We start from the raw sequence: 15,003 nt of genomic DNA on the forward strand, positions 1-15,003 counted from the left end.
TACCTATTAGCCCATGTGCTCTAAAATTTAAACTTTAAGATCCTTATTAAAAAGTAGATTTGATCAAATGGCCTTCATAAATTACAAAGCATCCAAACCTCAATGTTTGTTGCCCGTTGCCTCTCCTTACTATCTTAGATTGATAACTGGCCACCTCATGCCCCAGAGTAATTGGGAACTGGCTGTTAATTTTGCAAGGTTGCAAACTCTATCTTTAAATAAATCTGTTTAGATATGCTCTTTCTTTACAAAACGCCAGTTAGTAAGTGTATGCAGCTGGATGTAAATGCAAGGATGTAAAGTTGAGATTTTATAAAGCACTGGTGAGGCTTCACTTGGAGTATTGTGAGCAGTTTTGGGCCCCTTATCTGTTGAAACTGGAGAGGTTACAAAGGAGGTTCATGAAAATGATTCCAGGTTTAAACGGCTTGTCATACGAAGAGTGATATCTCTGAGCCTGTATTCACTGGAATTCAGAAGAATGAGGGGTGACCTAATTGAAACCTATCAAAAGGTGAAAGTCCTTGGTAGAGTGGATGTGGAGAGGATTTTTCCTATGGTAGGAGAGTCTATGACCAGAGGATACAACCTCAGAATAGAGGGATGTCCTTTTAAAATGGTGTTGAGGAATTTCTTTAGCCAGAGTGGTGAATCTGTGGAATTCATTGCCGCAGGCAACTGCGAAGGCCAAGTCATTGAGTATGTTTAACACAGAGGTTAATAGAGTTTTGATTGGTCAGGGCATGAAGAGATATGGGGAGAAGGCAGGAGACTGGGACTGAGAGGAAAAAATGGATCAGCCATGATGAAATGGCAGAGCAGACTCGATGGGCCAAATGGCTTAATTCTGCTGCTATGTCCCATGTATATAATAACCCAATAGATCTCAATGGCAGATTGTCCGAGGGGGAAAAAAAGTTTTAATTCACTATATAGTATGCAATTCCAGTTTACTCACCACTGGCAGTGGATAATGACCTTTATTGACCTTAGAGCAATAGTTCTTCATTGTTGGTGTTCTTGCTAGTGGCTTGGGTGTAAGTGAATGTAGTTGAATCTTGGTCACTGAAGAGCTTTATGCTGTTTGCACAGATATATCCTTCCATCTACACCATCAATAACAAAACTTACAACCTAACACTGGAGAAGATACAGTTTGAGGAAAAACTAAGTACCAGCATTAAAATAAAAATGCTGTATTTAAAAAAAACAAATTTGAAACAGAATGAAGGTGCCCATTATTATTAGGTGATTTTAAACTGGTGAAATGTGACAAAAAATCGTTCCAAAACTTGATCACATCAATATACACAAATTATTTAAAAGGTAATTTTGTGCAGGCAGCATGAAAATAAACAAGAATATTGACAGGAGGCTTTAGCTGATACTATGGTATTGATGCAGATTTGGGAATGGGATGGTTGCAATGAGAGGGGAGAGTGGGCTATTAAAGTAGGTCCATTTAAATAACTACTTTGAGTGTACTGACTGTTAAGATTACATATACCTAAACAACCAACCTCATCGAAAATAATTCTGGAGTGATGGTATGAAAGAGTTCAATAAAACACTTATTCCATTACATCAGTTTTTATACACACACATCCAAATGTCTCAAATCACCTATTATTCCCAGATGGTAGGTATTAAAAACTAAAAGACCGTGCTGTACAAAGTTTATTTTAGTTGAAATATTGTTTATCCTGAGTTAGTGAATATTTCAGTAATCTAACTCCATGCTAATAGATTACCCCGGTATAGAGAACATCATAGTCACAGGGCTCAGTACAGCTCAAAAAGGTATAATCAAATAACCCAGTGGTTGCTGGTATTCATGCTAAGGACCCTGTAACAACTGAATTCATGCTGTACCTTTAGTTTGAGGATCCACACACACCCTCTTTCAACATATCGATGAGCCTGTTAGAAATTGCAACTAAAGTTATATCAGAGACAGCTTTTTGGTCTGGCTCTCAACCCACTCCAGAGATTGGAATACAATCCTAGATGAATATTTGATGTGAGAACATAGAAAGTGACCCACTTGCAGGGTTGCCTATCTTTTTGGATGTTATGATAAATAGAGATATACTCTCTCTTTTATGCAAAATTAAAAATTATGCTTATGTCCACTGTATAGACCATCCTCTAGCGTATGATCTACAAAATCTTTTCCAAGCTCAAAATTGGTTGCTATTATTGCTTCCACTAATAACACAGTGAAGACCTTGATGAGCATGAAAATACTCATACAAAAAATATCAATGCCATTTCTTCCTTCCATCAGTTTGGATGAACTAATCTCCAAAATATCATCATCTTCCAAACATTTAGCTTCAGTCAAAACACAATAAAATAGAAAACTAAACAATGCATGGCAATCTAAACAATTAAGGCAACAATTGCTGTAAATACTTAGCAACTGGCGACCTCTGGATTCAAATTCAATGTCAAAGCCACAAAGACAAACAAAACTTACACATAATTAATTTATTCAGAACTTCCATTATTTCAAAACCAAAACCTTCATTAAACTATAAATTAAATGGAGCAGAATCAGACACTCAGTATGTGATCAGCTTGGATACTTAATTAAGAATATGCATTCACAGGCAGACACATTTAGGTGCTGTAATTAAGACTGTCATTTATACAACAAAGTCACTCAGTCTTAATGTTCAAAAGGTACATTAGCAACTTAAATGTAACACAAGAAAGTCCTTTGGATTACTTCAGAGTTCTTTTTGTTGCATCTTGTGTGGTCCCGGACCCTATAGTTTACACATGCAGAAAGTCCTCATGTAAAAGGTAGTTTTCTACCATTCAGAATTCAGACAGTACAAGAATTTGATACAATTGGTCATAAAGTCAATATGGCTTGAATTCTTTACGTAATGCCCATCAAATCCTCCGAGCATACTCACATACACAAACATCTGGAAATGCCATGTATTTGAATATATTTTTCACCTAAAGTTCTCAGATTAGACTAAATATTTAACTCGAAAGGTAAACCCAAGAATCCTGTTGTTCATTCCATTTATCTGGAAGCCTTGTGTAATTGCATCTTTTCACCTACAAGGGAAGTTATCATCACTGCCTGTATTGAATTTTGCGAATCTAACATCTCTGCAGTTTTAAACACTAAAACCCACTGAAACCAGGATTCTAATAGTAACTGTGTTGGGTTAAGGTTTATAGGAAAATTAAATATGACTACAAATAATGTCACAATCAGTGTGAACTGGAAAAGGGAAATGTTGCAGTAGAAACATTCTCACTCTCACTCTCCTAGTGAGAAAATAAATTCTAGTACTTTGATAATCTAGTACAGAAGTTGCTTCACAGCAAACTATCAAAACACAGACTAAAAGATGCATTAAATCAGAAGCTGGATTTAGCTCTAAATCCAGTTTGAAACTGCCCAAAATATTCCCAGAATTTGTAATCTGAAGACCGAACATAACCACATTCCCAAAAAATGACTGTTCTGCCACCAAATAAAAATAAAAGATTAAATATTACAAACTGTTCAGCACTAACAAAAAGATTACACTGTGATCTGGATTGCTGACTGAACTCTCCCAAGATGTTCTTTGCTTCAACCTGGTAGGTTTGTGGCTTGTGTCACTTTGCACTTCAAGGAGGAATCAACCCAGTAGCTGTGGGCACCAACTTGTGTTCAAAAGGACTAGGGAACTGATGACAAAACATTGGAGTAGAGAAAAGCTAGGGAAGCTCTACAGGAAATCCCAAATCCATTTTATATTTTGTCGATATTGTATTTCAATACAAAATACAGTTACCCAAATCCAATCTCGAATTCTTTAAGTGCTTGAAGGTGACAGGCAAAACAAGACTATTCTGTATTTAGCAATCCACTCCACATCCACATCAAGACATGTGAAATGAAAGGTGTGAGATTTGACTGAGAACACCAAGAACCACATTTCCATTGGTGTTTAATCACCATTTCTGTGAAAGTCATTGTAGATTCCTTAATGAGAGATGAATTTGAGCAGTTGGTTGATGGTATTGATAACTTTCTTTTAGTAATAAGGCAGTACTAAACCTGTCCTTAATTGCATATCCCCAGCTACCTGGCTTTGGGCAGCCTGTTCCTTTCATTTATTTTACTTTTCATCCCATTTGTTATTTTGTTTAGTACACCATTGTGATTGGTAGATGACTTTGGTTCCATCCTTCCATCTTCTTCTTCAGTCCCATCACTTTCATCAACATCACTCCTTTCGTCCTTTTCGATCTTTAAAAGGCCAGAAGAGAGGATTAATATTTTCAACAATGCAATCCCAGTCAGTTAGGGTATTTAGGTTCCCAAGTTGCCTGCCCTGTCCTTCCATAACCTTTCTGAGCACTTACATCATTTAAATCTACATGACAAAAAAACTGGAAACATTCCAGTCTCAGACCAGGAGAGAGATGGAACTGAAAAGTGTAGATAGACATCTCCTTCACTTGTCTATCTGACTGAGCAAAGTTCTGATGTTCACCTCCCCAACTACTTTTCCTGGGAATTCAACCAGGAACATACATTAATCATTGGCTAACAACGGGATCATGTTACTCTTAGACTGAGATCTCCAATTTCTTAAGGAACACAAGAAACTTAAATCAATATTCTCTGTTTAAGTTCTGTGCATTTGACCACAGTTTATTATTTTATCTACTTTACAGTTGCTTAGTTAGGAACAGTTGAGATGCCAGGCAGGATAGTGGAATGTTCCTCTTGTAGGATATGGGAAGGCAGGGAGACCTCCAGTGTCCCTGATAACAACATCTGCGAGAAGTGCATTCTGCTTCAGCTTCTAAAACTATGTGTTAAGGAGTTGGAACTGGATGAACTCCAGACCATTTGGGAAGCTGAGGGGGTGACAGATAAGATATATAGAGAGGTAGTTACACCCAAGGTACAGGATACAGGAAACTGGGTGACAGTCAGAAAGGGGAAAAGGGTTAAATAGCCAGTGCAGAATACCCCTTTGGCCATCCCCTTCAACAACAGGTATACCGCTTCAGGTATTGTTGGGGGGAGTGACCTATCAGAGGAAAGTTACAGCAGTCTGGTCTCTGCCACTGAGTCTGGCTCTGTGACTCAGAAGGGAAGGTGGGGGGGAGGGGCAAGCTGTGGTGACAGCAGATTCATTAGTTAGGTGAACAGAAAGGAGATTCTGTGGACAAGATTGAGATTCTTGGATGGTAAAGACAAGATTGAGATTCTTGGATGGTAATTTGTCTCCTGGGTGCCAGGGTATCTCGGATCGAGTCCTCAGCATTCTTAAGTGGGACAATGAACAGCCAGAGGTTGTGGGCAATGAAGGTAACAATAATGTAGGTATGAAAAGTGATAAGATTCTGCAAAGTGAGTTCAGGGAGTTAGGTGCTAAGTTAAAGGCAAGACCTCCAGGATTGGTTGTGATCTCAGGATTGCTACCCATGCCATGTGATAGTGAGGCCAGAAACGGGAAAATTATACAGTTTAAAATGTAGCTAAGAGTTGGTGTAGGAGGGAGGGCATAAGATTTTTGGATCATTGTGCTCTCTTTCATGGAAGGTGAGACCTGCACAGAAAAGACAGTTTGCACCTGAACTGTAAGGGGTCTAATATCCTAGCAGGAAGGTTTGCTAGTGCTGCACGGTGGGAATGGGAGCCAGAGTGCCAGAACAGATAGTGCAGAGGTTTAGGAGACAGATGTTGTTAAACCTCAGACAAAATCATGAATCAGAAGGTTGAGCATGTTGTGCCTAATGTCCCGAGCTGCGTATATTTCAATGCAAGAAATATTGTAGGAAAGGCAAATGAGCTCATGACATGGATCAACACCTGGAATTATGATATTGTAGCCATTAGTGAGACTTAGTTTCAGGAGGGGCAGGACTGGCAGCTCAATATTCAGGGATTTTGTTGTTTTAGACGTGACAGTGAGAATGATTAAAGGAGAGGGGTGGGATTACTAGTCAAGGAAAATGTCATGGGAGTGCTCAGTTCAGACAGACTGGAGAACTCGTCTAGTGAGGCGATATGTACGGAACTGAGTAATAAGAAAGGTCTGACTATAGTAAAGACTGCCCAACAGTCTGAGAGATTTAGAGGAACAAATTTGTAGAGCGATCACATACCATTGCAAGAAGCACAAGGTTCTTATAGTAGGCGATTTAAAATTTCCACATGTTGACTAGGACTCCCATACTGTAAAAGGGCTAGATGGGATAGAGTTTGTCAAATGTGTTCAGGAAAATTTTCTTAATCCATATGTAGAAGTCCCAACACGCGAACATGCAATACTTGATCTGCTATTAGGGAATGAGACGCAAGTTTGTGTAGGCGAACACTTTGCATCTGGTGATCACAGTGCCATTAGTTTCAAAATAAATATGCAAAAAGATAGGTCTGGTCTACAGGTTGAGATTCTAAATTGGAGAAAGGACAATTTTGATGGTATCAGAAAGGATCTGGCAAATGTGGATTGGAACAGGCTGTTCTGTGATGAAGGTGCACTTGGTAAGCGGGAGGCCTTCAAAAGTGAAATTTTGAGAGTACAAAGCTTGTATGTGCCTCTCTGAATAAAAGGTAAAGATAACAGGTGTAGGAAACCTTGGTTTTCAAGAGATATTGAGGCCCTGGTTAAGAAAAAAAAAGGAGGTACATTGCAGGTGTAGACAGGTAGGAACAAATGAGGTGCTTATGGAGTAAAAGAAATAAGAAAGAAATCAGGAGGGGTTAAAAGGCAGCATGAGATTGCCTTAGTGGAGAAGGAGAATCCTAGGGGACTCTACAGATATGTTAAAAGCAAAAAGATTGCAAGGGACAAAATTGGTTCTTTGGAAGATTAGAATAGTAATCAATGCATGGAACCAAAAGAGATGGGGGAGATCTTAAAAACATTTTTTGTATCTGCATTTACTCAGGGACAGTCACAGAGTCAAAAAGAAGTAAGGCCAAATTGCATCAAATTTATGGACTCTATACAAGTTATTGAGGAGGAAGTGTTTGCTGTCTTGAGTCAAATTAGGGTGGATAAATCCCCAGGGCCTGACAAGATGTTCTCTTGGACCCTACGGGAGGCAAGTGCAGAAACTGCCAAAGCCCTAGCAGGGATGTTTAAATCATCCTTAGTGACAGGTGAAGTGCCAGAGGATTGGAGGATAACCAATGTTGTTCCACTGGTTAAGAAAGGCTCTAAAAATAAACCAAGAAATTGTAGTCCAGTGAGCCTGACATCAGTAGTGGGAAGTTATTGGATGGTATTCTATGGGACCAGATATGAGTATTTGGATAAACATGGACTGATTGAGGATAGTTAGCTTGACTTCGTGCATGGTAGGTCATGCCTAACCGACTTTACAGAGTTTCTTGAGGAAGTTAGCAGGAATGTTGATGAAAGCAAGGCAGTGGATGTTGTCTACATGGACTTTAGCAAGGCATTTGACTAGGTCATGGGAGGTTGGTTAAGAAGATTAAGTATCTCGGCATTGAAGATGAGATAGTAAATTGGATTAAACATTGGCTTTGTGGGAGAAGTCAGAGCAGTAGTAGATGGTTGCCTCTCTGACTGGAGGCTTGTGACTAGTGGAGTGCCGCTGAGATTGGTGCTGGGTCCGTTGTTTCTCATCTATATCAAGATCTGGATGATAATGTGGTTAACTAGATCAGCAAATTTGCAGATGACATCAAGATTAGGGGTGTAGTGAACAGCAAAGAAGCTTGTCATGGCTTGCAGCAGGATCTGGATCAGCTAGAATAATGAGCTGAAAAATGACAGATGGAAATTAATGTAGACAAGTGCGAGGTGTTACACTTCGATAGGGCTAACCAAGGTAGGTGTTACACAGTGAATGGAAGGGCACTGAATAGTGTGGTAGAACAAAGGGATCTGGGAATACAGGTTCATAATTCATTGAAAGCGGCATAACAGACTGACAGGGTTGTAAAGAAAGCTTTTGGCACATTGGCCTTCATAAATCAAAGTATTGAGTACAGGAGATGGGATGTTATGTTGAAGTTGTATAAGATGTTGGTGAGGCCGAATTTGGAGTATGCAAACTCCAAAAGATGTCAACAAGGTTTAAAGAGTACAGAGAAAATATACAAGGATGCTGCCAGGCCAGGAGGGCTTGAGTTATATGGAAAGATTGAATAGGTTAGGACTTTATTCCTTGGAATATAGAAGACTGGGGAGATTTGATAGAGCTATACAAAATTATGAAATGTATAGACAGGGTAAACGCAAGCAGGCTTTTTCCACTGAGTTTGGGTGAGACTGCAACTAGAGATTATGGGTTAAGGGTGAAAGGTGAAAAGTTTAAAGGTAACATGAGGGGAAACTTCTTCATTCAGAGGGTCAGGAGAGTGTGGAACAAGTGGTGTATGTGAGCTTGATTTCACTGTTTAAGAGAAGCTTGGATAGGTACATGGATGATAAGGATATTGAGAACTATGGTTCTGGTGCAGGTCGATCGGAGTAGACAGTTTAAGTGATTGGAGTAGACATGGACTAGATGGGCCAAAGGGCCCATTTCTGTGCTGTAGTTTTCTATCATTCTATGCCTCTAAAGCTAGTTGTGCACAATGAAATGGGAATCAGGAATTTCATATGAACAGTGCTTCAGGTATCAATTCATTAGTTCATTTAATTTATCACGTTATGAAAAGGTATTATTTAGATGCCAAGTTCGGAGAATCAGAAAGTGATAAAGTGGCCATTATTCGTGACTCAAATTTGCCATTACTTGATATCCATTCATTAATCTCAAATTCAGATTTATCACATGTACATCGAAACTTACAATGAAATGTATAGTTTTGAGTTAACAATCAGCACACCCAAGGTTATGCTGGGGGCAGCCCACATGTATTGCCACACATTCTGGTGCCAACATAGCATGCCCACAAGGCATTGCAATTTGAAAATGCTGCACCAGGTGCACAATGAAAAGGTAAGATATTTACAAAGAGATGAAGGCCTCTTCATGAGACAGAGAGGGAAAAATAATTGTGTCAAATATTCATATGCAAAATGCTCAAAAATTATTTAACTTCCTAAATTTAGAATGAGTGAACTGCCTTCATCAGTTCACCATAGATCCTGGCTCTATTCGTAGTTGCATTAATCAACTGTTTTATATCAGTGATTGGAACATTTAAAACAAAAAATGGCAATATACTCAAAGCATAGATTTTCAAAGGCATATAACTCCTTTCCCAAACTTACTGGCTTGATTTTATGATCAACCAAGGCTATTAGGGGGAGTACACAAAACAGTTATGAAATTGACTCAAACTACTCAACTCTGGTGATGTACATTATATCTTCAGCACATTATATCTGCATCATCTGAAAAGTAAGTTCTTACCTTTCCAACAAACACAAACTTCACTGCCATTCTTAGGATGAGATAGGCCCAAAATATGTGCAAAACCTGCAGAACCATCAGGAGAAGATTGAAAAAGTAGTAACCAAAGAAGGGCTGAAAAATCTCCATGGAATAGTAGAATGTGGTGTAGATTACCCTGCAGATGAAAAATGTCACATGGTTAGTGAAGCTAGATGGCAATATTCAAAATTGAGTAAGATCTTCCCTATTCACCTTCAAAGTTTCAAGAATTCCCGGTTCTCATATCTATAGTATTGTCATTTATGCATTGGTACACAGTTGTTCTCATCTTAATAACTCCACAACTCTAGTAACAGAAGACGTGGGAAAGTGTGCTGAGGAGATTGTGGGATGTGGGAAGGTCACTTCAAAGGGCATGAGCATTCTGCAGCATAACCAAGAACATGCACTTATCTAGGATAGAAATGATTGGTCTTACAGTTCCTCTCAAACTTCCCACACCCTGATATCAGAATGATGCCACGTCAAAGGACCAAGTTAACTAGAAGCAATAGGGACGCATCATTATGATAAAGCCACTGCTGCTTTGAGTCATTTAGTTCTGTTGAACATTTGCAATATAACCTCATCATTGGAGTTGGTGCATCTGCAGGACCCAAGGAACGGCTGAGATTATGAGGAGCTGTTGGCTTGTGCATTGAGAGCAAGATTTGAAAAAAGTGAATGGAACCAGTCGAGGCACGCTTGAAACCGCTAAATAATTCAGCACTTGGAAAGGACCAATAAAAAGTTAGGTTTAAGCAGAGCAGTCATTGTTTGAATGGGACAGTGTTAGAATGCAGAGGCTTTGGCTCAAGAGGCAAAGAGAGGTGGAGGCTGTAGGTAGGTTTTAAGTGAGTTTTTTCCCCCTGCAAAGTTAGAGCAGTGGGAATTCCAGACAAAATAGTCGAATGCTCCTCTTGGAAAATGTGGAAAGACTGGAAGACATCAGGTGTCCCTGACGACTATTCTTGGTAAGAACTGCTTTCAGCTGCAGCTTCTTACAGATCACATTAGGAAAATGGAGCTGAAGCTACTCCGGATCATTTGGGGGTTTTTTGGGATTGATTTACAGGTGATAAAGGGAGGTAGTTATATGTGAGATGCAGGTAACTGGGTGACCATGAGGAGGGGGAAAAGGGATAGGCAGCGAGTGCTGCCCCTGACCCATTCCCCTCAATAACAAGTATACCATTTTGGATACTGTTTGTGATGGGGGGAGAATGACCTGACAGAGGAAAGCCACTGAATATGGCTCTGTGGCTCAGAAGGGAAAGGAGGACAAGAAGCAAGCTGGAGTAATAGGGGTATCATTGGTTAAACTGCAAGGGTTCCCTGTCTGGGGTCCATGGATCCTTTAGTTAATGGTAGGGGTCTATGGCATCAAAAAGGTTGGGAAGCCCTTGATTAGGAGAACAGGTAGGTAGGAATGGTGACGGAGTCCCACAAAGTCAGTTCAAACAGTTAAGTGCTAAATTAAAGGACAGACCTTCAGGGCTGTGATTTCAGGATTGCTACCTATCCCACATGCTAGAGAGGGAAGAAAAAGGTCATGGCTATCCCTCGAGGTCGAGGATGATGGTCTTCGTTCCGTTGATCTATTTATGGGCTCTCAAAATATGAGTCCAATCTTGGCTTTGAAAGTTCTTCCACATTCAGGACAGGTAGTTCCAGATGGCAGATCGGGCTTTAGTTGTTGTTGCCACTCTTTCCATTTTTTTCTCTTCTTCTAATTCTGCACATTTGTTGGCTTGGAAAATAGCTGTTCCTTCTCGGATGATGGTTTGCCAGAGTTTCCTGTCCTTGGCATTGGTTTCCCAATTGTTGATGTCGATGTTACATTTCTTCATGTTGTCTTTTAAGACGTCTTTGAATCTCTTCTGCTATCTGCCTCTTTTACTTTTGCCTTCTTTAAACTGGGAGTAGAAGATTTGTTTCGTTGTTTTTGCTTCACTTAGCATGCTGACGTTGGTTCTTCTATTTTCCCAGCTGATATTTAAGATGTTTCAAAGACAACGTTGATGGAACTTTTCAAGTGCCTTCAGATGTAGTCGGTATGTTGTCTATGTTTCTGATGCATACGGGAGCATTGGGATCACCACTGCTTTGTAAGCTAACACTTTGGTGTCTGTTCGGATGTCACGATCATGAAAGACTTCTGTTTGGAGATGTCCAAAAGCTGTTCCAGCGCATTTAAGACAATGTTGGATCTCAACATTGGAGGAGAGGTGACTTCCAAGATACGGAAAGTGGTCCACGTTTTCCAGGGTTGTTTTACCAAGTTGAATTGTTGGTTCTATCCGATTTGTCTCAGTTGGTGACTGTTGGTAGATGATCTGAGTCTTCTTGGAATTGATGGTAAGTCCAAGTTTCGTGTATGCACGGTTGAAGGCAGTCAGAATCTGTTGTAGGTGGTTTTCTGAGAGGGCTGCAACACTTGTCATCTGTGTATTGGAACTCGATGAGGGAACTTGTGGATGTCTTGTTTTTGGACTTGAGACGGGCAAGATCAAAAAGTCTGCCATCTGTTCTGTAGACAATTTTGATTCCTGGGGATAGGTCGATGATGTGGATGATTGTCGCAGTGAAGATGGTGAACAAAGTTGGGGCAATCACGCATCCCTGCTTTACTCCCGATCTGACTTGAAAAGGCTCACAGTTACTATTGCTGACCATGAATTTGGCAAGCATGCCATCATGGAGGAGTCTCAGGATTTGAATGTACTTTTCAGGGCATCCATAGTCAAGTCAAATTTATTTATAAAGCACATTTAAAAACAACCCATGTTGACCAAAGTGCTGTACAAACTACAACAGGTAGCTAAAATCACAAATACAAGAAACACAGATATAAACAACAAGGCACTCAGCTTATAGGCACAAAATAAACAACACATGAGCCTAGGCACAAGCCAAAAATCAGCCACATCAGGAAGATCCAAACGCTAGCGAATAAAGGTAAGTTTTGAGCCTGGACCTAAAAGAGTCAATGGAGGGGGCAGATCTGATAGGGAGGGGAATGCTGTTCCACAGTCTAGGGGCTACAACAGCAAAGGCATGGTCACCCCTGAACTTAAATTTAGATCACAGGACATCCAGGAGCCCCAAGTCAACCGACCTGAAGGACCTAGAAGTAGAATAAGGAGTTAGAAGGTCTGCGATATAGGAGGGGACCAGCCCATTTAGGGCTTTATAAACAAACAGGAGAACCTTAAAATCAATTCTAAACTGTACTGGTACCCAATGGAGAGAGGCCAGGATAGAAGTAATATGTCTTCTGGGAACCTGTCAGGAGCCTGGCTGCCGACTGACTAATCCCACAGGGAGTTGGAATAGTCCAAGCAGGAGGATATAAGGACGTGGATGACTTTCTTGAGATCTTGGAAAGAGAGAAACGGCTTGATTTTGGCAATAGTACGAAGCTGGAAAAAACTGGCTTTTACTACTGCATTAACTTGCTGTCAAACTTAAAGGCGGAATCAAATATCAGACCAAGGTTTTTGACATGGGGTTTGACAAGGGTGGACAGGTTACCAAGACTGTTGGTAATCACTTTGATGGAGTCGGGGGGGCCAAAAAGGACAACTTCAGACTTGCCTTTATTCAGCTGTAGGAAGTGGATAGGACATCCTATAGGAGTTCTCATGATACTGAGTTAAAGGCTTTGGTAAGGTCGATGAATGCCATGTACAAAGGTTGAAGTTGTTCACGACATTTTTCTTGTAGTTGTTGCATTGTGGAGATCATGTCAATTGCTCCACGTGATGGTCTAAAACTGGTTTATATCTCCAGAAGGATCTTCCCGGCTAAAGGCTTGAGCCGGTTGTTCATAATGCAGGTGAGGATTATTCCTGTTGTTGCTAACAGGGAAATTCCACGATAGTTTCTGCTTTCAGATTGATCGCCTTTCCTTTTGTAGATGGTAACTATTGCTGAGTCTCTAAAGTCTGCTGGTACGTCTTCATTTATCCAGATCTTGATGAGAAGTTGATGCAATTGGTAATGAAGCAGGTTACCTCCAATTCTGTAGACCTCGGCTGGTATTCCATCAAGTCCAGTAGCCTTTTTATTTTTCCAAGGTTTTGATGGCTTCCTTGACTTCTTCAAGTGTTGGTATTTTGCTTGGGGAGTTTTGGGCTGTTGTGGAATGTTGTTAATCACATTCCTGTCAAATGAAATGGTCTGGTTAGAAATCTTCGAAGTGCTCCCTTCATCTAGAATTGATGTCAGCATTGCTCTTCAGGATGGTTGAACCATCTTTGCTTTTGAGAGGGGTTTGACTGTGAGTGGATGGGCCAAAAATAGCTTTAGTTGCTTTGAAAAAGCCTCGAATGTTGTTGGCATCTGCTAGATGTTGGATTTCCTGAGCTTTCTTCCTCCACCATTGGTTTTTCAGGTTTCGGGTGCTCTTCTGGACTGCCGCCTTGCATTCCTGATAGTGTTTCCTTTTGGTAGCTGATAGTTGGTCATTTTGTAAGGTGATGAAAGCTTTTCTCTTTTCGTCGAGTTGTTGGAGTAGTTTGTCGTTATCATCGAACCAATCCTGATGCTTTTTTGTCTTGAACCTAATTGTTTCTTTGCAGGAGGTAATGATAGCGTTCTTCAATTGATTCCAGTGTTCTTCTACAGATGGTGGGATTTGTTGAAGATTTTGTTGGAACTTCTGTACATGGTTGATGTCTTGAAGGATGTCAACGTTGAATTTCTTAATAGTGTACTGATTTTGGTGTTTCCTTTTGGGCCGAATCTTCATTCTCATGGTGGACAAGATGAATCAATGGTCTGTCCAGCACTCGCCGGCACCAGTAACAGCTCTTGTTGGTCCCGAGATTGTACGATGATGTAGTCAATGAGGTGCCAGTGTTTGGAGCGTGGATGCTGCCAGGAGACTTTGTGCCTGTTTTTCTGCCGAAATAGGGTGTTTGTAATCACCAGGTTGTGTTCAGTATATTTGGTGAGGAGGAGTGTTCCATTGGTGTTGACCTTGCCAACTCCTTCCTTGCTTATTATTTCCAGTCCAGATCCTACGATCTTTCCTGATTCTGGCACTGAAGTCTCCCAAGAGAATGATCTTGTCGTTGTTGGGAATAGAGGAAAGGATGTCTTCAAGTTGGGCGTAGAAGTTCATGTTTACTTCATCTTTAGCATCCAGAGTTGGAGCATAGGCGTGGATGATGGTGGCGTGTTGGTTCTTGACGAACTGGCTTTGCAGAGTCATGAGACGTTTGTTGATTCCCAGTGGTTGCTCTGTCAGCTTCTGAAGTAGGCTGTTTCAGATGGCAAAACCCACTCCATGGATCCTCAGTTGTTCAGGATCGAGTCCTTTCCAGATAAAGGTGTATTGACCTTGCTCTTCCTTTAGTTGCCCATCTCCAGCTCTGCAGGTCTCACTCAGAGCAACAATGTCAAAGTTGAATTTTTGGAGATCCTGGGCAACAAAGGCAGTTCTCCTCTCTGGTCGGTCTGAGTTTGGGTTATCCATCAGAGTCCGTATATTCCAGGTTCCAAACTTCATAGTTTCACTTCTCGATGTTTTTCGACTGCATGATGGTGATCCCTCTGGACACTGCTTTCCAGACAGGATGGGGTGAAGCAGACTATTTTTAGGGC

The 15,003-nt window shown here is 40.6% G+C and overlaps 1 protein-coding gene and 1 long non-coding RNA gene across 3 annotated transcripts in view; one reads left to right on the forward strand and one right to left on the reverse strand.

Moving 5' to 3' along the window:
- The window catches only part of LOC140739938 (uncharacterized), a 369,849-nt gene that overhangs the window by 211,178 nt on the left and 143,668 nt on the right, over nucleotides 1-15,003 (forward strand). The gene's annotated exons all lie outside the window — the stretch shown is intronic.
- Nucleotides 2,476-15,003, reverse strand: part of cers4a (ceramide synthase 4a) — an 84,032-nt gene continuing 71,504 nt past the window's right edge. For both annotated transcript variants that reach the window (XM_073068621.1, XM_073068620.1), the window contains exons 10-11: nucleotides 9,373-9,529; nucleotides 2,476-4,264 (exon numbers count right to left, since the gene is read on the reverse strand). In XM_073068621.1, coding sequence (XP_072924722.1) covers nucleotides 4,097-4,264; nucleotides 9,373-9,529 — 325 coding nt within the window. In that variant the 3' untranslated portion in view covers nucleotides 2,476-4,096. The remainder of the gene's footprint in view (nucleotides 4,265-9,372; nucleotides 9,530-15,003) is intronic.

The sequence above is a fragment of the Hemitrygon akajei genome, chromosome 16 (assembly GCF_048418815.1).
Source record: "Hemitrygon akajei chromosome 16, sHemAka1.3, whole genome shotgun sequence".
NCBI classification, from domain to species: domain Eukaryota; kingdom Metazoa; phylum Chordata; class Chondrichthyes; order Myliobatiformes; family Dasyatidae; genus Hemitrygon; species Hemitrygon akajei.